General features: G+C 41.7%; 1 protein-coding gene across 50 annotated transcripts in view; it reads left to right on the top strand.

Annotated features, from left to right (window-relative positions):
• The window catches only part of RIMS2 (regulating synaptic membrane exocytosis 2), a 457644-nt gene extending 453651 nt beyond the window's left edge, over positions 1–3993 (top strand). For all 50 annotated transcript variants that reach the window (XM_061447907.1, XM_061447901.1, XM_061447897.1 and 47 more), the window contains 2 exons: positions 490–629; positions 1069–3993. In XM_061447907.1, coding sequence (XP_061303891.1) covers positions 490–629; positions 1069–1287 — 359 coding nt within the window. In that variant the 3' untranslated portion in view covers positions 1288–3993. The remainder of the gene's footprint in view (positions 1–489; positions 630–1068) is intronic.
• Positions 3994–26603: the final 22610 nt, after the last annotated feature.

Genomic DNA, 26603 nt, shown 5'->3' with positions numbered 1-26603 from the left:
AATATAATCATATTTTTAGCAAGCTCTTCTGCTAAAATAGAAATTGTGTCAGAGTCTTTTTTTCACTCATTTTCACCTTGTAGATCATTTAAAATTATTAACAATTTGGAGCATTGATCCAAATCTCACCAAAGTCAATGCAAGTCATTCATTTACTTAACAAACAGGCCTATTTTGCATACTGTACAGTATAGGGATACTATATATAGGAATAAGTGATTTTTTTTTCCAGGTCAGAATCTGAATTGTTTTATGATAAGAGAGATACAAAAAGATGTAAAGAAAAAATTGTACCAGGGAGAAAAGTAAAGAAAATGCATGGATTAGCATGTGGATAAGTGTTAACATTGCTTGTGAAGATTTGTTTGCATAAGTTACATATTCTGTAAAAGACAGCTTTTATCATATGGTGATAGAACAGTGCATCTGTTATGCAAAAAGATCTCCACTTCTTCTTTAATTGTCGTTCTTTATTTTCTTTCTCCTAAGCACCATATGTAAAGGTGTATCTATTAGAAAATGGAGTCTGCATAGCCAAAAAGAAAACAAAGGTAGCAAGAAAAACGCTGGAACCACTTTATCAGCAACTTCTATCATTTGAAGAAAGTCCCCAAGGAAAAGTTTTACAGGTAATTTACATCAATATTCTTCTGAATCTGAAAACATTACCTGCACAGTTTTCACTGAATGAATTTCGAACTTCTTTTCATTATTCATTTGGCAAGTTCTGCTATTTCAAATACTTGTTGAGCAGATAAATCCTACAGGAATAACTGCTGATGTGAGTAGAAAGTACTGAGCAAAAGTAGATTATTATGATTCTACTATACATATGGGCTCCATCTCTCACTGGACTTTCTTTAGTGTCATGGGTAACTGCTCTGTTACTGCCAGGTCATCTCTGCGACTGCATCATGATTAATGTACACAGAACTAAACTATGTCAGAAGTCAGATATGTCATTCCTTACTATAATTAAATAAGCAGAGACATTTAATGAATCAGACTGAAGTTCTCATAATTTTTGCTGATTTTTTTTCTATTTTCTTGTGTTTCCTTTGCTAACAGATAATTGTTTGGGGAGACTATGGACGTATGGACCACAAATCCTTTATGGGAGTGGCACAGATACTTTTAGATGAACTGGACCTGTCCAACATGGTGATTGGGTGGTTCAAACTCTTCCCTCCTTCTTCCCTAGTAGACCCAACTTTAGCTCCTCTCACTAGAAGAGCTTCCCAATCATCTCTTGAAAGTTCAACAGGACCTTCGTATGCTCGCTCATAGCAGCTGTGAAACTGTTGTCATAGCAACCAGCGTTACAAAAAAATAAAATTACAGGTCGCAAACCCTGGTAACACTGCATGCTTAATGTTGTGTCTTCTGAGCCTGTTTCTAGGGCTGCAAAGCGATCCTGTGTTCTCAAGGAAGTTGCACACATTGTGCCCTATGGAAGGCCCTCAGGTGAAAGACTGAAGTCATAAGGAACTGATAGGTTTGGAGTTCAGGGACACTCAGTTTTGGTCCAATCTGAAGCCATGGACTAAACTAAAAGAATCAATCTGTTTCATGCAACAAAAGTCCTTTCAATGGCATATCTGTTTTGTTGCTCCCATTTCTTTATTTATCCGCCCTCCCCTCCTAAGGCTTGGTTATGCCACAGAAATGGAGTTACTCTCCCGTGAAGCCATGTTACAAGTGAGTGGATTAGCAGACGTTGGAAGAAAAGAAGAATGTAAGGATGCTGGAGAAGTTGACTGTTGTTTGAAACAGTTGCTTGAGATCTGAAAACTGTTCGTACTGAAAAGGTTCAACACTTAAAGTGGTGGGCTTCATACCTCCAGCTATAGATACAGTGAAACCCCAGATATGATGGACTCTAAAAAATAAAGTTCTGTGGATATACTGCACTGTATGAAATTAAAGAAACTTTTTGCATGGACACAGATTTAGCTGAACACTTAAATTATTTTCTTGGGGCTGCAACTTGCAAAAAAAAAAAAAGAAAAAATCAGCCATTTTCAACAATTTATATTATTTTTAAAAATAAATTTCACTAGTGCATGGTTTTAAAGGGAAGAGAATGCAACAGGATGATGCAAAGACACACCACGTTTATCATTCTTTAAACCAGTCATGGTCTGTATTTTTGCAGACGTATATTAAAAAGAAAAAAATAATTTCTAGCAAATATTTAAAATTCTGTTTATGTGACAAGAAATAAGTGTAATATATTAAATTTATTTAAATGTAAAAGGTACAAGCCTTGTAAAGTTCAACATAATGTGCAAATTGTATACTTCTTTTTCCTCCTCCTTTCTCTTATCTCTCCTCCCAGTCTCCCTTCTTCCTTTGGCTCTTTTTCCCCTCTACCTCCCAGGATGATCATCATATTCTAAAATGCCTACCTTTTGACTTATTGTTAGTCTCTTATGCCCCATTTGGTTCAGGGTTGCAGATTGCTCTGCATTTCTGAATTATTTGAGAAAAATATTGTCTAAGAATGTTTTTTTTTTTCAAGCATGTTGAAAAGGATTTGCAACATGGCTTGGGAGTACATTAATGTAATTCAGCATGTATTTGATAAAGAAGATATTTGAACTTTTTGCAATTTATTGTACAGTGCATGGTAATTTATTTTCATTTTTTCTCACCTTCAAATTGAATTCTGCAGGAAAATACTGGAATCATGTGGCCATTGTAAGATGTCTTCAATAAATTTGTTTTCAGCACCAGCATCTTTCATTCAAAGGTTGAACTATCATTTCTTGAAGGTTTTTGAAAAGATGAAAAATGAAGTACCTGGTTGATCTTTAGGAAACAAATTTAAGCACTTTTATTTGCACTAAACCAAATTGATAGCTACATTTTTGCAATTGCAAAAGCAACAAAGGTTGCTGATTTGTGCAGTTCTGCTGTAAAGTTCAATTTTCACAAACTACATTTGTGTTGCAAATTACATAATTAGGGAATATCAATCTGGAAAATATCAGTCTTTGGTTCATAAAATAGCCTTAAAGAAAGTTTATCAGTACTACTCTGACAGATGTTTGACATTTTTACCAGAACCCTCACTGCAGTCAATGGATCTTCAAAAACCTGGTGTTTGTAGCAGGCGGTAACTACTGTTGGGTGGTGCTGCAAGTTCAAGCTTCTCATTAAATTACATTATTTAAAGAGAATGTAACTGGCTAACATTTAATAACAAAATATCCTTCTTTTTTCTGGGTCTTTGTATGCCTTTAATACTATTTAAGGTTAAATGTTGAAACCTTGCAATAATTTTTTTGAAATATACATTACATTTACCTGTAAGGCCACACAGAATTATTCTGATTTTATTTGAAAATCTATTGAACTTTCCCATTAAGAAATTGTGCATGCCTCATACAAGGGCAAAAGTAATAACAGTATCACTTAAAATGCCTTTTACTTTGTGCAATATCATATAAATCAAGATTGTGTCTTGTCTTCAGAGTTTATATAATGGATTATTGTTAAGTTAATGGACAGACTGGTAAAATTATATTTATTGAAATAATTTAGACACCTGTCTACCATCAGCAAATAAATACTGCTAACATGCAGTCTACAGTATCCCCTAGGATATTAAACAAAAATTACATACTGTGAGATGTGCTCATGCATTCTTGTATGCATAGTCCTATATAAATTATTTCAAATTTTAAAATCAAGGACATGACGCATGAAAGGTTTGTACATACTTGTCATTATGCAGTATTTATTTAAAAAAAAAATGTATTTTTTTTTTAATTTTCACATGTCTGCAACTTATGATTTAGTCATGTAAATAGCACTATTCCAGTGATCACTGCTGTCTTGTACATAGTACGTTTTAAAAAGTCAAAAGGAATTACAGTTGGGGGGACAAAAAAAAAGGGCAGATTAGGCCTGTAATAAACACCAACTAATGTAAATCGAACTCATTCTGGTGATGGTATTTAACACTTTAAATAAAACATTTTCTTTACAGACTTGTGTGCAGTGCTTTGTTGCTTCTCTCTCAGATGGTCAGCATCATCCTTCGGTGGAGTTCATGGCAGACAGCACATAAGCAAGCTCTTCGCGTAACAGTGCTGCAAGTGAAATGCCATTTTTAAGGCAATATGTTCACTGGCAGAGGTTTTCAGACCATGTGTCTGCAGAGGCTGGGGAGCAATGGGAGGCTGGGTCTGCCTGTCCCCCAGCCAGGCATCAGGCTCTGCACTCTGGCCGTGCTGAAACAGGCACACAGCCTCAGGGCTGAAGCTGGCTCTAAGGACATGCTCAAACTCTGATATAACCAGCACACTAAATGTGCTGCAACTGTGAAGTGCTACCACCAGCTCTGCCATCCAGTTAGATGTCCAGAACATAAATTTGTAAGCTTCCACCCCATCCCATGGATACCACCTAGTATAAGCAGCCTGGTTTTTAATGAGCGAGGCACAAATGAGGACAGAGTACCCAGCTGGAATTGGTGGCTGCTGGGGCTCATGCATGCTATGCAGCAGAGAGTGGGCAATGGTCTGTGGTAAAATGCGGTGTCACTCTAATTGTGGGGCTTTTCTTCATGCCTCTTCTGCAAGGCATCGAGGCTTAACTAATGAGATGCTCTTGCCATGATGAGGGTGAGTGTGCGGGGCCAGCACATGCTAACCAGCACACCACTGCATTCTTGCAGCCTGCCGCTACTGTCAGATAGTTGTTCACAACTGTGTAACTAATTAAAATGTTTTTTTATGTAGAAAGCTAAATACCAATGCTTTCATATGACATAAAAGTTAACAAAGCATTAGATTTCACAGCTTCATAACAAAGTTAGGTAATGCTGTGGGGGAGTCTAGAGCGATTTATATTTGTTTCTTTAGCTCATATGTCTGTGCAATTCTCACCTCCCTGTCACCCAAGCAGCAAAGAGCAGACACCAAAGCTGTAGGTCTCATAATCTTCCAACTGTGACCACCCTTTCTGTCTCTTTCTGGGTAAATATTTACAGTGAGCTTTTAACAGCTACGCAAGAAAGAAGATGCACATTTTTCCTGGCAAGAACAGCCCACATTTAGGACAGATTAATGAAAGCTAGCTTTAGCTGGCACAAATGAAGCTCTAGGCTACTAATACCAAAGATAAACTAATTTCAGGAATTATTGTCTTCATAGCTGCCTATTTTAGCTATCTTTTTTTGGATGAGATGAATGACTGTGGGAGGATCAGATTCTCTCTCCCGGCTGACCATAGAGGCAGAAAGTGATGACTGCCTTGGGCTGAATGTCTAACTTCACAGCAGCTAAGCTTAGGAGAAGCAGACCCATTCTTGACAGGAGAATAAGAACAGAAACTCCATGGTCCTTCATTAGCAAGTCCTATCTGATGTACTTGTATAATTATCAGGTCTGAGGGCAGCACTTAGCTGATGACTGATGAAGGAGGAAATGGCTGGGAATTAATTTCCCAAATCTGACACTGCCATGTCAGTTCATTCCTCAGCCTAGCCCTGGGGAGAAAGAGTAGCAGCCATACTAATTAAACCATAGGGCATTAATGCCCCAAAATATATTTGACATGAGGTCACACAGAAAGAAAAAGCATCCTAGATGCGCAGAAAGAGCATGACATAGGACTAAGAAAAAGTTTGTCATAAAAGCCTGTCCTATGTGACTGTTCCTGCAATTAAGAAAAGTTTATTAAGTGCCATCCAAAATGTAGGTATTGCTAAACTAGTGTTGGCATGAAGACAGAATGGGTGATTGACACTGGACCTGGATGACATTAGCTTTATGGGCATTGACGTTTAGGATACCTCAGTGAGGTGGGAGCAAGTTTGCACTGCTAGACTATTTTGAGGATAAAACACAAGAGCAGTAGCTGAGTTTGCTTGGCTTGTTCAGATTGGAGAAAAGAAGGCTTTGTAGTCTACAACTTCCTTAAGGGAGGCCACAGGGGGGTAGTTGCTGATCTCTGGGTGACCATTGATAGGACATGAGGAAATGAAGCTGCATTGAGGGAAGTTCAAATTAAGCATTAGGAAAAGGTTCTTTGCTGAGAGGGTGGTCGGTCACTATAATAAGCTCCCCAGGTAAGTGGTTATGGCACCAAGTCAGGGTCCAAGGAGCATCTGGACAATGCTCTTAGTCTTATGGTTTAGTTTTAGGTAGGGAACTGAAGTTGATGCTTCATATGGGTCCCTTCCAAGTCAAGATACTCTATTATTCTAAGATTTCTCTGGAAAGCTGTTAGCAGGTCTAGTGTAAGAGTTGTTAGCCAAAGTCTTTCTGTCTGGATGCAGTTTTGGTAAGGTAGAGATCAATGGTTTAAAGTTGATACTGGTACTAAGGTAACACCACTCACTGAAATGAAAACAAAATAAAATGCCAACACTTACTAGGCCAAAACTCAAGCGGTAGGTCCTGCTATGCAAATAGTGCATCTGATGCATGAAGAAAAGACCAGTACTACACTTGCCTGTGCGTGTCAACATAGTTTGAATGCTAGTAGGGGCCAAAATTATTATCCCCTTGATGAGAATAAAAAGCGGATTTAGAGAAGACTGAGGGATGAAGCAGGCATGTGAAATTATTAAAGTAACAATGGGCAGATATTTTATTGATCCCTTGTTTTGTTTTGGTTAATTAGCACTTTAGCTGCAGCATTCTGGCAGACAGCTCCCTGAAGATGGGGAAGAGTCACTTACACTGAGAATGCTCCTGCATGGGAAGCAACTCAGTTAAGATACTTGGGGACATTTCAAGTACCTTCTTGCAGTCTACTACACACTGGAAATGACACAAAAATTTTCCTTATGCAGCAGTTTCTCAGTCCATATTCTGATTCCATACCAACTTCCAAGCTGTGATTTTCCATTTCAGAATCTGAACTCAAGACCTGCTTATTCTCAGATCTGCTAACTTAGACTTTCAGAAGCCTTAGCTACCATCTGCCACATGCCTGAGGCATCAGTACACATATTTTGACAGCCACATGCATAAATAAATGAGCCCAACTAGCTGGATGTCAGCAGCTCTGGTTGCCTAGGAACAGCCCTGCTTAATATGGCACTTTGTCAATAGGTAACTTTATTCTTCACTAGCAAACATACAAGTGTTGGAGAAAAGACATTTTTTAGATGTCCTGATGCACTTTGGCCATTGGAAAAAAAAGTGAGAGTTAAGAAATGTACATCTCAGGGTGAGCCAAGAAGTGTTTGGGTCATATGAAAGGAACCAGAATACCAAATCAGCTAAAAAGCAGCTGCATCTTTAATCTGTCTTGTAAACACAAGCCAGGTGCTAGACAAGGAAATGTTGCGTGTAGATACAGAGGTGTTGTGCTCCTGATAGCACCTGAAAGAACCTTAAACCAAAAAAAGATAACAAAGCAAACCCCTGTTGGCAAAGCTCTCAACTCTGAAAGTTTCGGTAAGATGAAAAAGATAGAAAGATAAACATTAGAATCCCCATTAACAACATTCCATCCTAATCCAAGATTTCTTGGGTTTAGTTAGCATAGTGAAGTATCAGTAAAGATCACAGTGTCTGTATAGCTGTAGGGCTAGTTTTCTTTAGTTGCACTAAAGTTTAGGTAACTAAGAACATATTTTTATATGGTAACTGTTTTCATTACCTGATTAGGCATAGTTTTTAATTCCTTGTTTTCTTTCAGAATGATCTGTAAACTGAGAGCAGGACCAAGCTGACTCCCTATGACCTTTCCGCATCTAATATGTGTCTGGTTTATACTTAAAATGTGAGCAGATGCCTTAAGCAACAGATTCAGAATAATGGCATATAGTTTTCTCTGTCTCTCACTCAGCAGCTTTGCTTTCTTAACCGGTGTTGATTAACAAACTCCATTGTGACAGCTGGGTGTCAATGCAGTTCAGCAAGCCACACTTACAGCCAGAGATGGATACTCAGGCTGTATTTAGACATCTAATTTAGGTGAAACTCAAAGGGCCAAAATTAAGAGCCTATTTAATTGCACTCAGTGGAAAGAGACAGCAGGTCCTCCAGAGTAATACTAATTTAGGATCCTCCGGTAAGCTGTTCTGAGCACCTTTCACTATCAGCTGCATAGGAGGCATAAGGCAGTTACAGCTTCCAAGGCAGCCCATGCAAATAGCTCCCAAAACAACAGTGCCACTTCTGAAGAAGAAGAAGGAGAAAAGAAGAAGAAAAGAAGAAGAAGAAGAGGAAGAAGAAGGAAGAAGGCGAAGAAAGAAGAAGAAGGAAGAAGAAGAAGAAAAGAAGAAGAAGAAGGAAGAGAAGAACAGCATCAACAATGACAATTAGAAGAAGGGAAATAACAAGGAGAGAGAAAAACTAAAAGGGGATAGGGAACCGAAACCCCCACAGTAAACACAAGTGATGCAAAACACAATTGCTCACCACATGCCAACTGATGCCTATACCACCCCCAAGCAGCGATCAGTCCCTTCTGTGTAACTCCCCCCAAGTTATATACTAAACATGATGTTCTGTTGTATGGAATGCCCCTGTGGCTATTTTGGTTGAGGTGTCCTGTCTCTGCTTCCTCCTGGCTTCTTTTCTCCCTCCTCACTGGCAGGGCATTAGGGACTGAAAAGTCCTTGATCAGGGTAAGCATTACTTAGCAACAACTAAAACATTGTTATTATGTTATGCTGTCTTACCAGCATTACTCTCACACTAAAGACAAAACACAGCACTGCACCAGAAAGAAAATTAACTCTATCCCAGCTGAAACCAGGACAGTAATAGCACAGTATGCTTCGTACAAGCCAGGGCTTCAGGGTATCGCCTGTTCTTGCTTACAAATGCAGCCTGACCACCTTTGCATGCAAGGATGCAGAGCCAGATGGGAACTCAAGTGGATGAGCAAAGGCTAGATCTGTCCTTTCCAAACTGGCAACACAGCATCTTTCTTGCCAGATTTGAAGCCCGTTCCTTTACTCCATGTGGTCTTCAATAAATGCTTAAATAAATGCAGATCTGTTAAGGGAGAAATACTGAAGTCAAACAAAAATTCTGGGAATGACAAGCTATTGTAAGACAGCCAGGCTCCTAGGCACTGTGAGTAAAACTGGAATTTTTTGCCCCAACCATTCAAGGACCAATTCTCCTCTGCCCCAGGAAGGCCAGGCTACATGGAGTTTAAAGAAACATCTGGGTGATATTGAAGAGACACAATGGGCTGCTGCTACCACAGGAGAGATGGGAGGGGTGGGAGCTGCAAGGAGGTACTAGGAAGGGCCACAGCACATACCCTGCCCTCCTTCAGCGGGAAAGATAAGAGCCAGCCAGCTTGTCGAGGAGCTCCTTCAGGAAAAATAAGCAGCAGTCTTCATCTTCCACTTTCCCAGGGGTTTGCTGTCCTGGAACATTATTTGCTTTGCTCAAGTTGGTCCTACTTGTACAAGTATGCAAAAAGAGAACTGTCTCATAGCCAATTAATCACAATTAATGAAGATAATATGAATGAACCAAAGAAAGTAATTAAAATCTGAGGAGAGGGGGAAGAAAAAAACCCCACAAACCTACTAAACAATTGAATTAATTCCTTTCCATCCCTCTAGCTGCAACCAGGCTGTTGTCTTGTCAAGTTCAGTACCTGTGATATTGTTCCATAGCGATTTCAACAGGCAAAAGACAAATATGCATATAGCTGGTTTTTTTTCTATTAAAGAACCATCATTGACCTCAATATTCCAGCTGCTCCTAACTGCTTTTTGGAAGGGATGCAGTTAGTGGGGTTTCAAGACTGAAGCTGATCTCCAAGAACCAGAGGCAATTATAAGCTCTCTTGGTGGGACAGGTTACCCTACTCCTATCTACCAAGGAATTTGAAGCATTTAACAGGGGTACTTCATAAACCAAGGTGAAATGAGAGGCTGGGATCCAGGATGGCAACTGCCATGGTCTTCAAGGCTAGCTCTAGCTGTTGATGTGCAGTCTTTAAGGGTGCCAAATAACAGTGAAATGAGATGGCATAAAGATCATGCTTATGAGTCTCCAGATGATATCCTCTTTCTTTCTCAAGTTCCCTGACACCCAAATGTGGTTTTGGCTTTCATTTTACAATCCCAGGCACAGCTACAGGCTGGGCAGAGAAGAGATTCAGAGCAGCCCTGCAGGGAAGGACTTGGGGGTGTTGGCTGATGAGAAAATGAACATGAGCCGGCTGCAGTGTGCGCTCGCAGCCCAGAAAGCCAACCGTATCCTGGGCTGCATCAAAAGGAGCATGACCAGCAGGTCGAAGGAGGTGATCCTGCCCCTCTACTCTGCTCTCATGAGACCTCACTTGGAGTATTGTGTGCAGTTCTGGTGTCCTCAACATAAAAAGGACATGGAACTGTTGGAACAAGTCCAGAGGAGGGCCACGAGGATGATCAGGGGACTGGAGCACCTCCTGTATGAAGACAGGCTGAGGAAGTTGGGGCTGTTCAGCCTGGAGAAGAGAAGGCTGTGTGGAGACCTCCTAGCAGCCTTCCAGTATCTGAAGGGGGGCTATAGGGATGCTGGAGAGGGACTCTTCATTAGAGACTGTAGTGAAAGGACAAGGGGTAATGGGTTAAAACTTAAACAGGGGAAGTTTAGATTGGATATAAGGAGGAAGTTCTTTACAGTAAGGGTGGTGAGGCACTGGAATCAGTTGCCCAGGGAAGCTGTGAATGCTCCATCCCCGGCGGTGTTCAAGGTTGAGCAGAACCTGGGGTGGCATGGTTTAGCGTGATGTGTCCCTGCCCATGGCAGGGGGGTTGGAACTAGATGATCTTAAGGTCCTTTCCAACCCTAACTATTCTATGATTCTATGATTCTATCTTATTATTTACTGAGCATGTATATCCAGTTCATAAGTGCTAATACAGCTGGAGTTTTTCAAGACAAATTCTTCTCTGAGAAAAAAAAAGAATGTGTTTTCTTGGGTAGAGGCCAAGAAGAAAATGGCAAATTGGAAGGAAACAGCTCACAATTCATGCAGAAAAGGAAAGTTAAGGAATAAGTGCCTGCCTTGCAAGGCTCCACAATGGGCCATTGTCAAATGACACCAAATCCCATACATCATCTCCCCTGGAAGTGAACAAAAATGAATTTGTTTTAAGAACTATTACCCAAAACTCCACAGGGGCAGAAGAAGCTGGAAGAAGCTGCAATGCAGTCATCTCCCACTGAGCCTACACTGGAACTTTCTTTTGTTGGGAGAGAAGCTGAAGTCAGCCTAGAGGAACCGCTTACTGGGAATGTGAGACCACACAGACCCCTGGAGATCTTCAGTGATGATGGGTACAGCTGGGTTAGATGATGATCAGCATGTGGCCAGGACTGCGTTTTTAGAAGTGCTTAAATGTCTCACTAAAAATGAAAATGCAGGTACCAGTTATGACTAGTGAAATGGTGGTGAGGAGAAGCTGGAAGGCATCCTAGGTTCTCAAGTGATATGGAGGCACCATGAACTGTGGGACAAGACCTGCCCTCTAATTATTGCTCCAGTCAGCACTGAATTAGGTTATACCCAGCAATCCCTTTCAGTGCAGTCTTTGAAAAGTCCTCTCTGCCAAGTGCTCCACTCCCGTGGCAGACTGGGACTCCCCAGGGCAAGTAAATAGACTATCCATTGGTACCTACATAGAAAAGGGCACGTTATCTCTCCCTGATGGGTGTTCCTATGAGAAGTGACTGTCCCATCTTTTGCTTGTAATGACACTGGACAAATTTTGCAGTTGTTGATCCCCGTTAGAAGTTAGGTTCTCCTGTCCTGGTACTGTGCTCTATTCCTTGCTGCACAGTTTGCATAGGTTGCATGAATGCCTAATCTGGGGTTATGCATGTTTGTGTATTACAGCATTAACTTTACTTCCACCTCCCCTAGCTCCTTATACTGTTTTACAGTGCCTTAATTTAGGTCCTAAGGCTCCCATGGTACTAAAACTTGAGGGTGCTTTGCTGTCTGGCAGGTCTCTAGGAATGGGATTCATCTCACCTAATTTCAGAGGTCAGCCAGGTGGACGTGTGTATCTGAGTGGTTCATTCTGTTCTCTCTGTACAGACAGTGGAAATGGTACTTTTAGAACTCAATCTATCTGACATTTTAGATGTCTTCTTTAAGATGGAAATGAATCATAGCTGAACAGTACCTATTCTTGTTACTGACTATGAAGGGAATAGCTCAGATGTACAGCTAGTCCACTGAATTCTAGTAATTGGCTCTTGCTATTGACTCAAATGGTCTTTTGACTGAAGCTACTTGGCTCACGCACAGAAGCCTGCTGCGGCATCCTGTCCAAGGCCACCAGATACCCATTGAGTGCTGCAGGATTGCTGCTGAAATAATCTCAGTGGTCACAGGGTAAGTGGTGCCTTGAGCTAACCCAGCAGATATGTCTGAAATTGTAGGGGTTCAGGAGCTTTTTCTGGGGTGCAGAGTAAGAGTCCTCTCCCAAAGACAGAAGGCTGCAGCATTTCTTTCTCTCTGCCTCACCTGTATTGCTCAGTCTTGCACTTTCAGCATGAACCCCAGAGGCTGGAAAGTGAGACTGAATTTCCTCTTATCCCTTAAAATATTCCACACTCAAATCTTGCTGAGCAGAGAATGGCCCCCAAGAGCCATCTGTGAGGCATGTGATGAACAAGGGACTTTCCCAGTCTCTGTGAAATTGCACAGCTGGGTACCCAGGGCAGGGGCAGAAGAACGTATGGGAGAGCTGGTTGACTTGAGGGGTTAGGCATGCCTGGGTCTCATCCAGGATCTGAGAAACTTTTCTGTTTTGGTTTTAAACAGCTGCTGAATAAAATACACATCAGCATCCCTGGGTAGAGACTGTCCACCTCTCTCAGACCACCTCTTTCAACACACAGGAACAGGCTTCAACCCCTTTCTTTTTCTCTGCTGCAGACTAAACCCCATGTCTTCACCATGCTTTCTGTAAATGACATGGTCTTCACACATAAGCAGTCTATATCTGTTGTTTGAATGAATACCTCTTCTTTTAATCTCCCCAAATCTTCCAGTTTCTCCTTTCCTGTACTATCAACCATCATTTTAATCTGAAAATCATACAATTTTATCCCCCTGATGCATGTTCAGTCCAGTTGAGTAGAATGATATTCAGCAGGAAAACCTGAGTGACAGTTATTATTCACTCACCTATTCAGAAACCCCCTTCCCTTTTCCAGAGTATCAGGCTTGAGAAGGAAAGCTATTGGAAAGAAACCAATTTGGAGAAGAGGTGGAAGATAGAAGTAAAGCCATGATACTGTCTGACATTTCTAGAGTATATTAATGAAGTTTCTGACCTGGTGTTATTTTGAATCTACTGCCCGATGGGCTGCCACTTCTGAAAGAACTACTCAAGCTCTGTATGCAATAGACATGGAGAACACTTGAAAATGAGTCAAAACAACCTAAGTTGTCACCCCACATATAGAAATAGTGAAGAGAAGGCTATCACTTCAGCCAAGGCCTCCTAACACTGTTGCCCACTTACCATTCCCAACAGCAGTATGTGTACTGCGTCTGAAGGAAATGTCCTAACACTAGAAAAATGGGCCCAGAAGAGGCTCACAAGATACAAAGTTGTGCAGCCTGATTACATACACATAGCATACATGTCAGCTGGGCCGGGTTTCTCCTGTTGTTCCAGTAACATCAGTGAGACCTGTGGCTGGGGAAGGTGCTGTTATGGCACAAACTGGCAGACCCAGTCTGGAAGAACATGGGCTGTATTATGGTACTGTGCTAACAGGGATCTGGCTTCTGTAAGGGCTGCAGAAATCACTTTTACATTTGCAGGTTGAGCCTGATTTTAGTGGACCAGTATTGTAACACAGACCCTAGCCTAAGCCATCATGTATGACATTGGTTGAGAAAAAAGTGAACATGTAAGAAAGGTTTCTTTGTGAGTCCTATGGACACCAAGAGGACAGTCAAGTCCAAGGAGGTGACAGCACCATGATAACACAAGAGGAGGAGCTCCAGAGGTGTGCAACCAAATAGACACTCAAAGAAATCAAGCCAGAATACACTGAAGGAAACACACTATCTGGATTTCCTGAAGTTCTTTCTATACCAACAACTCCTAGGCTTCCCTTCCAAATTTTCAGAGCTGGTCTACTCAGGAACAAAACTGCTAATAGGTAGGTCTCCACCCCATAGAGAAGGCTTAGCAAGACCAAAGGTATTTAACACTCTTTCCAATGATGAAATGTCATCCTTTTTTTTTCTTTTTTCTTAAACACAGGAACATTATCAGTTAATGATACAATTTATCCACAGACATGGTGCCTTCAGCAGCGTTGTACGTCTTTCAAGTCTGAATGTTGTACTAAAAGATATCCTCCAGCATGACAGCAGGCTGGTGGCTTCATAAAAGAATTTCAGGGGTTCTGTGGCCTATATATACCCATCCCTTCTCACAGTCATGTCTTTTCCTTTGCACTCAGAGGAAGAGGAAATGATCATGGTGTCCAAAACAGATTTGTGCAGGTACTGTGTTGGTATCTCTGTGTTTGTAAACAACAGAGATAATTGTTACCTTGGAGAGCAGATTTGTGCAGGCTTATTTTTATCTCATCTCTAAAGCAGCTGAAATTAAGTCAAATGCAATTATTTCTACTAACGCTTCTCTCTCTGGCCATCTCCTGGCTTTGCTATCAATTGTCAGTTGAACTGGCACTGGTTATTTAACTTGCACCTTATTTTGAACCCTAGCTTGTAGAAAAGATGTTGCCTAAAGGAAGGAACTGGAACTTGCTGGTTAGCTTCTGTGATTTCAATACAAGCTGAGGACACAGAAAACCAGCCCAGGAATTGTACTTTCTTTTTTAAAACAACTTATTGTTTAAACTTGAGGAGCCCACCCTGAAGATGTCTGTCTCAGATCCTTATTTCATCAAAGTCAACAACAAAATTCCTGTTGACTGATGCATTTAAAACTGTACCCGGTGGACTTCTGTCCATTGACTTTTAAGGATTTGTCACTTGGGAATGGAAAAAAATATACAAAGTTGGTTTTTTTATTTGGTTACTATTAAGATGAGCAACACAAAAAGACACTTTCTTGAAAGTTTTCCCTCTAGCAAAACTGTCATTGCTGTTAAAATTTATCTTTAAGGTTTAACAGAGAAAGGAAAGCAGGAGTTGGTGCCAGTCAAGGTGAATAGTGGAGGGTCCAGATTCAGCAGTGGTGTAGTATCAGTTTGCTGGTTCCACCCCAGAGTTCAAAGAGCCACCCTTAAACATGATTTTGGTTTAGGGCAGTGCACTGTAAAGCATTTCCATAAAAGTTTTATTACCTGCTAATAAACTGGCACTGACAACAGCTGTTGAGTGTAATATATTACCTCTACTAAAACACTGGATTTCTCCCGAATTTCACAAAGATAACCAAAGCATTAAGGTGAGAGGGTCAGACTTCCACGCTGGCTGGGGACAGAGCCACCAAAAGAAGCAGTCGGCTGTGGGTGACTGATGGAAGGAAGATCTGCAGCCTCTGCTCTGAGTCACTATGGGCCCTGCAGAGCCCCAGGAAACTGATGGGAGGTAGCAGGCTTGCTTTGTGCACTGAAGAGTGGCAGGAAACCAAAACATAAAAGGTTTTATCTCCATTAAAACCTCCCATTTCCTATGCTAAAAGTTTGCTCCATACAATAAAGTCCAATTTTAATGGTGCTCTGAATCTTTTTTCTTTCCCTGGCCCAGGAAAAGGGAAGTGGAGAGCTATCAAGTACAGTTTGTTCCCTGTGAATTGTTCTGAGGGCTCTGCCTCACCTGTGGAGAAAGGGTTTAGGTTCTCCTCATCCTTGCAGAAAATATTTCTACTGAAGGATTAATTTATTCCACTGCAGATCACAGCACACTCAAAGGGAAGTTTGTGCTCAGTGTTACTGGCATACAACAGCAGACCCATGGGCTGGCAGCAGCCTCTCCTGGCCACAGCACTCATGGCCCTTGCCTGCTTGGCTGCCTGTCTATGGCAGCCTCAGCAGTCACGCTCACAGGCACATGATGTGCAGGACTGTTCTACCTTTCCCTGATGTTCAGAATTATGTTTATACATATACTGTATTTGACAGACAGCAGCCAGACGTATGCATGCACAGGCACAGAGAAGATACCAGTGTACGAACAGATATGGAGTGAAATGAATTTGTTCAACACCCTGTCTTGACACCCTCTCTTCCATCCTCCAGCTCTGATGGCACTTTTCCATTCAGTAGACATAAGATCCATCACTGTCCCACTTAGCCTTGTTATGTTGCCACTAGACTACATGGTCTTATATTTTGACCTTTTTCTTAGAAAAGAATCCCATATTAACATTATTAAAAGAATCAATATTTATAAATGATACTCATGAAATCATTAAAGTAAAATAAAAAGAGGCAAGACAAACAAGAGAAACTTCTGCAGTCTGTTCACACTGCATTACTTTCTGCCCAGTTATTCATCTCACACCCAGAGAAAGCTAAATCCAAAGATCTGCAAACCACTGATATTAAGATGCTGCAGATGTTTTGCAAGCACTGGCCTCTGCTAATTGCAGCAACCAATTTCACTTATAAGCAATGTCTCCCTAGCCTATTAGGCAAGAGTGACTGCCTACAACACACATGCAGTAGTGGAATGGATTTCTGCTATGGTTTTATTTTCCAAGGTTTTGGGGATCAAAAACCTCAGAAATGCAGTCATAGTATGGCCATTCAATATTTAACCTGTTTCAGACTGATACTGTCCATCATTCAGCCAAGCAGCATCGGTGACTGCTTGGCTGAATTTTTCTCAAATGCTCAGAAGGAAAATGGCAAATCACTACTTTCGTCACTGAAAATTGCAGTATTTCTACTGACTATGCAAGGCATGGGTTGTCCCTCTTTCTGTCATCTTGTTTACATAACTAAAACTGATTTCACAAACTCTTGTCTCAGAAGACACTGAACTGAAGTTACTGGGACAAAGTTAGGGCTGGCTTGGTAGCCCTGGGCAGTAAAATCTTCCTTTTACTCACTAAAGCAGCATTAATGCAAGCATCCCCACACTGCCTCTGGATGCTGGTAGACTTTAAGCTACTAACGTTATTTACAGAAAATATCTCAGGAGCAGTGTTGAACTAAAACCCTGGGTCCAGACCTCCTAAATACGACAGAAATCGATTCAGACTGTGGCTATGGGGAGTTTTGTAGGAACGGCATGCATTAATAAATTGTTAATCATGAGACAAGAAATATGAGATTTTTGGATGCTATACAATAGCCATATAAAATATTGTCCACATATCTCCTTAGTACCAAGAATATCTTTTATAATGTTAATAAAACTAATAGCAAGTCAGAAAGTGTAAACTTCAACTGAAGGAACCAAAGCTCTGTGTCAAGAGTGGGGAATAACTGGTCCAGTTTTCTGTTAATGGAGAAGTAATTCTGTGTGGAAAGACCGTGAGAGGGTTCAGAGGTTTCAAACGTGATTGATGTGGTGCCTGTAACTGGAAGGACTGTGCTCAGTGACCCTTTCTGAATGCCTGCCTTTCACAGACTCCTTGCAAAATTACGCAATAGTCACTGAAGTCATATCTAAGTACACCAAATACATTCCTCTGCATCTCAGTTCCCAGTTTAGAAAAAAATAAACAATACTGTCGCATCACAGAGCACAGAGCATTTCTCTGTATCTCGCTTTTGTGCTTAAAGGGTGCTTTCCCAAAACAGAATCCAATTAAAAATTGCCATACATATGTTTATTCCACCCCTTTTACCCTCACTCTTTCACTGATACAATAGGTCCTAAGGTTGATGTTAGCAAACTGGTATTGCTGGGGGAGTTTCCAGCACCTTGAGTGCCTCTCTAGAGGAATATGATGTTCATGTTGAGCAATATTCACTGGGGGCATCCTTTGCTAACATGCTCTTGCACCTTTGTTCTTTCTTCACTGGTCTTGAAAGCATTGAAAGCTTGATGTTTTGTACAAATTTACAGTAAATGGTGCCTTAGTTTTATGTTAGATGCTACTTCTTGTTCTCTTTGTTACCCCTAAACCCAGTGCTCTCCAGCTCCAACTCCAGCTCTGTGTTTTCTTAACTGACCATTAGAGAACTGTTTATAGCTAGAGGGTCTCTGGTGGTAGCCTCTTATCATCCCTTGACCCTGCTCCTCTATGCGTCCTGTGTGCCTACTTCTCAAGACATCTGCCATTGCGCCAGGTCTGTATTTCTCTGCACTACATCCTAGTGTTGGATTGGCAGATATCTTATTCAGTGCAGAGCAACCGCTTGTTACTGCCTGGTATCTACCTAAAGCTAGGGCTCTATCACAAAAATGAAATATATTAGCCATAGACAACTGAATAATTAGAGAACTTACTGTCACAGCTAAACCAAAGAAAACAGAAATGCAGGCAGGTCAGGGAGAGCTCAGACAGGGCAAACCTGACCAGCCACAGTCCTGAGGTTTTGCAGACTCATATCAAAGCTTATGGCCTGTTATTAATGCTAGCAGTACCGTAGTACAGGACTACACAGTTAAACAGTCCCCTGATGTACCAGTGCTGTGGTCAAGAGACATTCTTCCTGTGTCAGTGAAAGCAAAGCAACAGCAACAGCAGAAGCAGATGTGATTTTTTTTTCTGTTAAAACAATGTGTGACCAACATTATGCTCAGAAACTGCCTCTGCTGTAAATATTGAAGACCAAAATAATGCCAGGGTAAAAGGATCCTGTGAAGGCTCCAGACTCCATAAAGTCTGTAGGTAAATCTCTCCATAACCTGTAGGAAGCAGGTAACTTGGGGAAAAAAACCTCAAGCCTACAAAGTCCTGAGGAACCAAGCCTTCAGTTTGCAGGGGCTGGCTCTGTAACCTCTCCTCCCATGTTTATAAATCATGATCTCCAGCTTTGCTAAGTGAGCTGTGAAAACAAAAAATGCTATGAAACAAACTGGAGGAAAATGGTTCCTCCAAAACATAGCTCTGAGCAGCCTAAAGCCATGGTTTATCTTCTATGCCTACATTTTATGTAAAATATGTCTGGCTTAAGGAATTACTTTTGCCAGTCTCCTCCAGGGCTGTGAGAGCATCCTGTGCTTGACACTGAGGTGGTGGTAGACAGGCACTGGCATGCAGGAGGCTTTGTGGGGCAGCAGGAAGTGACTGGCAGGGCTGGAAGCTCTTCTTCATGCTGGTGGGAAGGTTTCCGAGTAACACAGAGTTTTGTCCTGTAGGCTGGGGACAGCCTCTTGTAATATTGTGTATTATACATTTACATAAAAAAAATGAAAGAATGTAATAGCTGAATACATGATATCCTGGTTTTAATAGGAAGGAAGACCACAGCTATGCTGTGCAGCCAAACATGCTCTGCAGCCAGACCAAAAATGTGAAGATTGCTTCTCTTTGCCAGCTATTGTGTTTTAAAGCAAGGGGACAACGATTTACAATCCCCACCCGGATCTGTTAAAGCTTGTCTTCCTACAGTGTCAGGGTCAGATGAAATGCAACACTTCCATAACTGGTGTTTCTCCATAGACCATGCGAAACATCTGAAACCAAGCGCTTGTCACTGCAATGCTTGCCATACTCTACCTTTGAGTCATCCTAGACAGATCTGTATCTCCCACCACAGTAGTCATAGCTATCAGCAGAGACATTTCTTAAGTTCCTCTCATTGTGTTATTTGTCAGGCACAACCATTAGTGGATCATTAGCAGATAAATGCTACTCAAATCATGTTCCAATGCCACTGGAAGGGCTTACTTCAACTGCTACCTATATTGTTGTATTTCTATGTTTAGCTTAGGAACTGTGCCATACAGAAGTTACTTGGCATCCTTTAAACTTAAAGCTGTGTTTTCCTTATAAGTTAAAGGGACAAACATCAGTTCAGAAGGGGCCTCATAAAAACCTGAGCAGAGAGCTGAGAAAAGGACTGGCAGAGAGAGCTCCTATGAGCAACCTGCAAATCCCCTTCTGTAATTATTTTGGTATCAGGAAAAGATGAGTGCACTTCTCATTCACACAATCAGTATGTGATCCTTTGGAGTAATAACAGGTGATTTTTACCCATACTATATTGGGTTTTGATATTGGGTTTGAACAACCCCTTGTTCCTCAAAGCGATTCATATGAATGTGTGGGATTCCAGGTCAAGCTAGGTTGACCTCTGCCATATTGTCAATAAAAGTAAGCTATAGTATGACCAGGACTAGCTCTAATTAGTTCTCTGCTCCAGTAACCATGAAACAGTTTGAACCTAGGCTGTAGATGTGCACTGTAAGGGCAGATCTGCCTTGTGATTTCAGTGCTGTGCCAGAGACCTGTGCTGGCTTCAAGCACCATGCTTGGGAGCTGCCCAGCTAGACCAGCTCACATGTACCTCCTTAGCAATAGAGCAGAGCCTTGGTCTAGGCCTCCTTAGTCTCTGTTAACATTCAACATGTTAAACATTCAGTCCCCCATCGAGCAGCTGCTAACAGTTATCTTCACTGGTCACAGTGCGCTAGCCAGGTTTTAAGCAATGAAGCTGCACTGGCATCTCAAGATTTAGTAAAGCTTACCCACTGGTGCTGAAGTCCCACCTGGATCCATAAACTTGATGATCTTCTGTCTGCATTGGCAGAGGGGGATAAACTGAGAAGTGTCTTCAGAATATGCTGCCCCTAGTGTTAAGTGTCGTCTTTTCTGTGTCCAACAATCAGATACTCACTGGCCAGAGAGAAGCATCAAGCCAGGACACTGATCAACAGCTGTGGAAACCCTTGCTCTAGGCATTGCTCTACAAATCCTGGAGTTACTTCTGCCCCTACACTTAATTGCTCACATTCTCAGCTTCAGCCTTACAACACACACAATTGCTTGTTCTGTGCTTTGCAGCAACACCTGATTACACATCCGTAGGTCCTATTGCCTAGAGCTAAGTCCAGAGAACAGATAGTCTCCGGCTGTATCATTGTGTGCTATGGTTTCCTCTGTCTTTCCAGAGCTGAACCATGCCTATTCAAGTGGAGTATCTCAGGGTGGGCAGAGGGTTGACAGGAAAGCTCTGAGCAATAGGACTTTTCCCACTGAGAACCACTAAACCAGTCCTAAGCATGGAGTTTTATGTAGCACTCTCCTTGAAGGGGTAGATTTAGTTACGGTTTTGAAGGTGAGCCATTCTGGCCATTATGTAAGAAATATTATGGGAGCTCATTATTTTTGCCCTAATGTGAAATTCGTTGATTATAATAGGCTTAGGGTCAGGTGCTGTGAAAAAGAAATCCACACTGAATTTAGAAACCCATGGACATGATCTGTCGATTTTGGTGTTACTTTCTGTGATAGAGCGCAGTGTGTTCTCTGCTTGTAGTTGAAGAAAGAAAAACTGCCATTACAGTGCTCAGGCAGCATGTCAAGAGCACCCTAGGCATGTCTCCCACTCTCATATAAGACCTGAAAGAAACAAGCCAAGTCATCTCTGGCTTTGATGTGTCATTACAGTGAATACAGCCTGGTGGTCAGGAGATATTTTCGGATTACTCCTGACCAGATGCTATTATAACCTGCAGTCACTGTGCACCCTGGAGCCTGAGTCATTACAGCTTCTCTGTGGGAGGAACTTCCACTTTCTAAGGAGGTGCACCGCTGTCAGAGCCTTAGCAGACCCCGAGGTTTTGCAATGCTCAGTGGCTCATGCATATTCCAGGAAAAAATCCTCCAACTCTGTCCTTGGTTAAAGTAAGTTTAGTCATACCTGTATGTGCAGCTACAGTAATACAAGTGTTTTAGAATTTGAGGTATTTTTTCTCAGTGCAGAATGTGTATTTGTAGAATTCGTAGAGGGAGGTGCAGCTCCAGTTAGAAATGATCATGTTTGCAATAAAAATGTGTAGAAAGAACAGTATTGGTTTGCTTGCTGTTCCCAGATATCATAAGATGGCATTGAAGGAAGACAGAGAAGGAAGCACAGAGCATCACATAATTATAACTTTGTTAAAACTGTACATTACAAACCTGAAAAAAATGATATTTGGATTTTAACTTGAAATGAACTAACTTGAAACATCCTTAAAACATCCAAACATCCTTACCTCCGCCCTGCAGAGGTGAAATCCCAAAGCCATCCCATTTGTCTTGAGACACACCAAGCATATAGAGAGGGAGGAAAAAGGAGAGATAAAGACATTATGGCTCTGAAAAAGCAACTGTTCTTTTTTATTCTCTTTCTGTCTTTCCTGGGCATAAGTGCCTGCCTGCAGCCCTGAGACACTTCTGTGGGACTGGATTTTACACAGCCACATTCTTTGAATGGGAGTGACTGGCTTACATTTGTTTCTCCAGAAAGTGAGCCAGAAAGAAGCCATTGAATGTATCTTTTGCCCAGCAGCCCAGTGGAGGGAGACTTTGTCAGTTCCTTGCACTAAGACAATTTCAAGTAATTTTTCATTTTGATGCACAGAAAATGCCTCCAGCACAAGGAAGCTCAGGGAAAGGCTGAGCTTTGTGTCCTGGTGCCCCTGAAGCCAGACCATCACAGCCGCAGCTGTGGGATTTAGACACTGTGTTATCAAGGCGCATCAGATGCTCAGCACACCCTTAAAAACAGTTCTCCAAGATTAATTTGATAGGGTATACTTAGCCTATGCTTAGCTGCAGCTCCTTACAGATCTGCTCATGCAGCAGCTGGCTCCCACCCTCCCTGGTGTGAATGCAACTATTTGAGCAGAAACATAGCTCACTTGAAAAAGTAATCATTTTGTTATATTTTATTTTCAGCCCAGATCAGTTCCTCATTTGTCACCTGGACTCCCAAGTGTGATGTCCTTACTTGGCAGTGAAGGGTGGGAGTCACAGGAAAAGGGAGAAAGGAGTAGCATCATCTAGTGTCCTGCATTTTCCTGTGAAAGCATGGAGACCAAGGAATAGATACATGTAACTCAAGAGGTCACCTAAATTCCCTTTACAGCAGACGGAAGGACGCACAATTGCACCATATGACCCATTTCACCCTAAAGCAGTCAGAGCAAATTGTACCCTAATGTGAACATTGTCTTTAAAGACAATTGCAAGTGCCAAGTGCACATGCAGAGATGTAAAAGCAGATGAGGCCAGTCACACTCCTATAGCCTCTCAAGACCTGAAGGAGGTACTGTAAGGGCTCTAGGGACCACAGGTAGTAAGGTCCACCTAATTGCTCTGAGCTGCCAAAGTAATTTTGAATGTTTCCCTGACAGAATGTTTCTTGACAGAGTATATTAAAGGATTTTCATGCACTGCTACAGGCTGAGGGCCAACTGGCTGGGGTACAACTTTGCAGAGAAAGTCCTGGGAGTGTGGACAAGAGGCTGACCATAAGCCAGCAGTGCACCCTTGCGGCAAGGAAGCCAGTGCATCCTGGACTGTATTAGACTTAGTGTTGCTGGCATGTTAAGGGGGGGCCATCCTTCCCCACTGCTCAACACTGGTGAGGCCCATATGAAGTGCTATGCCTAGCGCTGGGCTTCCCAGTACAGGAGAGACAAGCGCATACTGGATCAACTCGGTACATGAAGGGTCACAGAGATGATTAAGGCACTGTAGGATCTGTCATGCAAGGAGAGGCTGAGAGAGCTGGGGCTGCTCAAGCTGCAGAAAAAAAGGCTCTGGAGGATCTCATCAGTGGGTGTAAATACCTGATGGGATGTAAAGAAGAGGAGCCAGATTCTTCTCAGTGGTGCCCAGTGCAGGGACAAGAAACAATGGGGGCACACTGAAATAAAGGAGATTCCATTTCAGTGCAAGAAAAAAAAAAAAATTTGCTGTTCAAACATGGAGCAGGGTGTCCAGAGATGTTGTGGAGTCTCCGTCCTTGGAGATGCTCAAAACAAGGATACGACCCTGAGCAACCTGCTGAGCAAGAGGCTGGACTAGACGGTCTCCAGAGGTGCCTGCCAGCCTCAAGTACCCTTTTATTCTATGACATTTTAAAGACCTGGCATTAAAATACTTTTCCTTCACATTTTCATTGATGAGAAGCTTTAAGTTTTTCTGGATGTCTCAGTGATACATGAGTAACAGTCATCAAGGTTCACTTCAGTTAGCTCAACTTTGAATTTTCTGGGTTCAGAATAGATGATTTGGGGTTTCGTACCCTTATCTTGCCAATGAGCAGCTTTATCTCCATTTTAATATATGTGTTTGTCTGGAAATATCTTTGGGCTTTAGAAGTTAGTAAAGAGTTCATAAATAAACACTGAACAACACCCCTTGCTATTTTTAATGTTTTGCTGGTATGGAGTCTGGTGGTAAAACCACTCAAATTTTTTTAACTTTTAAGGAGAGATGCAGAACAGACCAAAGCAGTCAAAGCACACTGGCCAGCAAAACCACGCTTGCATTGCCAGAGCAGCACAAAACCAGCCAAGCTTTACTTGTATTTGCGTGTTAATTTCCAAAATGTCTCATTTCCTTACCACACTCTGTCCAATATTTTGTGAGGGGCAGAATAGTTCTGGTTCCTCTTATTCATGTGTCCCTGATTTATTACAGAAAATACAAGCATTACAGGTCAACAGTAACAGCCAGACAGGGGAAGAATCCCAGCTGTGAACTACAATATCATATAAAATACTAAATTAAATAGTCATTGGTTAGGGTATAATGTTTTGTAGTGTAATGTTATGGTTGGATTTTTTTTCCTAAACCTAGTTGACACATAAGATTACTTTATCTTTAAACTACAGCTAAAGTTTGGATGATCTGTGGTTTTGAACTACCAGACTTGTTTGAGACACATTCAAGACTAGGACATGGGATGAAGCTCTTAAAGGCTCTAGATTTGATACAAAAAATGGATTAACAGACCCACAGTTCTTAGAAAGCTCAAGAAGTAGGAGATGGTAGAACATGTGCTCAATTTTCCAGACATTAAGCCCTTCAAGTATCAAAGTTAGGATGTGACAGTCTGGATAGATAGGCATCTAGATGGGTAAATGCTGATTGTGTGGTCAGGCTCATAGAGCAGTGGTTAATGGGCCATAATCCACCTGGATACTGTGGAAATCAAGTGCAGGAGTCAGTCCTGGGACCTGTCCACTTAACCATGTTTACTGATGACCTGGAGGAGGAGGTGGAGTCTGCTCTCATGAAGTTGGCATACAACACCAAACAGGGGACAGGAGCTACCCCATATGCTCAAGGGCTGTGCTATCATTCAGAGACACCTGGCAAGGCTGGAAGAATGGGCCAAAATAACAAATTCAGCAAAGGCAAATGTAAAGTTCTGTATGTGGGGTGAAATAGTAGGATCATAACAGGATAATCCAGGTTGGATGGGACCTCAGTCTGTGTCCCTGTGAGCTGATGGGAACCAAGAAACACGGCAAGGCTCTCCAGCAACTGTGGGCAGCTCTGCAGAAGAGAGCTCCCCACCACCAGGAAGGCACCATTGCCCTGAGTCCCATGGCTGGGATCCAGGTCTGTGCTGCAGTCTTCATGGACCCAAAGGGTGCAAATTCTCTGTACTGTAAGTTTTACTTCCACAGGGACTCTGTAAATCGGTCAACTTGCACTGACTTCAGAGCTTTTGTCTTGGATGAATGTGAATTTTATCCACACCCTTTTTTTCTGCAAAATTGTTGATTTGGTAGCTGATGAATGCCTGTGCCATGATGCCTTACCGGTTGCATTTGTGCTGGTGAAGAATAGATCAGTAGATTATTTCCCCTCTGGTAGGTGGCACTCAACTCATGAGCCTTGCTGGCTCAGGGTAGAGCCTCAGCCACCTTTCCAGCCTGAGTTTGTAGTGGATCCTTCAAATCCAAAGCAGGCAGCACGATATACGTTTGGATAAAACTTAAGTCCCCCTGTTCATTTCAGTGCAAGTCCAAAGCAGCATCCATGCTGACTTCAAGGACATCAGGACAGATTGAAAAGTCCTCAAAATATAAATGTTTCCAGTGACAGCTGTCCATGATTTATAAACCATTCTCCATCCACACTGACAACTAGCACATGAATAATAAGGAATACACTTAAGACAAGCCATTTTGTACAATTGCTGTTTCCTCAGATGGTCATATTATGTTACTCAGAATTGTAGTCTATTTTGTTGCTCAAGTCTGCTCTGTTTGTGTTAACACAAATGACTACTTTTGTCACCAGTTGGCTAAATTAAAGCAGAGCTTGGAAAACACATTTCCTGAGCTAATGGTTGGAACAAATAGCCACAAAAGAGTGAACTATTTACACGTTTCTCCTTTGGGATACAAAGCTCAGAATAATTACTGCAAACACAAAAGATGCTGTACTAGAGTTTAAATTAAAAACAAAAACTATATAAAATACACACAATAGTTTTGAGTTTGAAAAACAGAAACATTCTTTTTTTGCCACATAGGCTAATAACTGGTTTTAATGCAATGCATTTGTGCACTAAAGCAATTTATCTCAAACTTTTTTTTTTAGTAAAATCTTAAACTTTGAGGGAAAAATTCCACATTCCATTTTGTATGGTCTTTCAATTGTTGGTTAGCAATTTAACCCTGATTTTGGTTAGGAAGTGCTGTGGACTCTTTTGTCATTGGATACCCTAGGAAGACTGTCTGCTTACCCAGACACACCTTAGGGCACTGTCTGCATGGAGCTTTATTGGTAGTGTGTATCACATTGGCAACCACCATGTATG

Source organism: Pezoporus flaviventris, unplaced genomic scaffold, assembly GCF_033815535.1.
Source record: "Pezoporus flaviventris isolate CSIRO_AGI_PZ_B2104156 unplaced genomic scaffold, CSIRO_AGI_Pfla_v1 ptg000007l, whole genome shotgun sequence".
In the NCBI taxonomy this organism is placed as follows: domain Eukaryota; kingdom Metazoa; phylum Chordata; class Aves; order Psittaciformes; family Psittacidae; genus Pezoporus; species Pezoporus flaviventris.
Note: the sequence above shows the minus strand (reverse complement) of the source record. Positions and strands in the feature narration are given on the sequence as shown.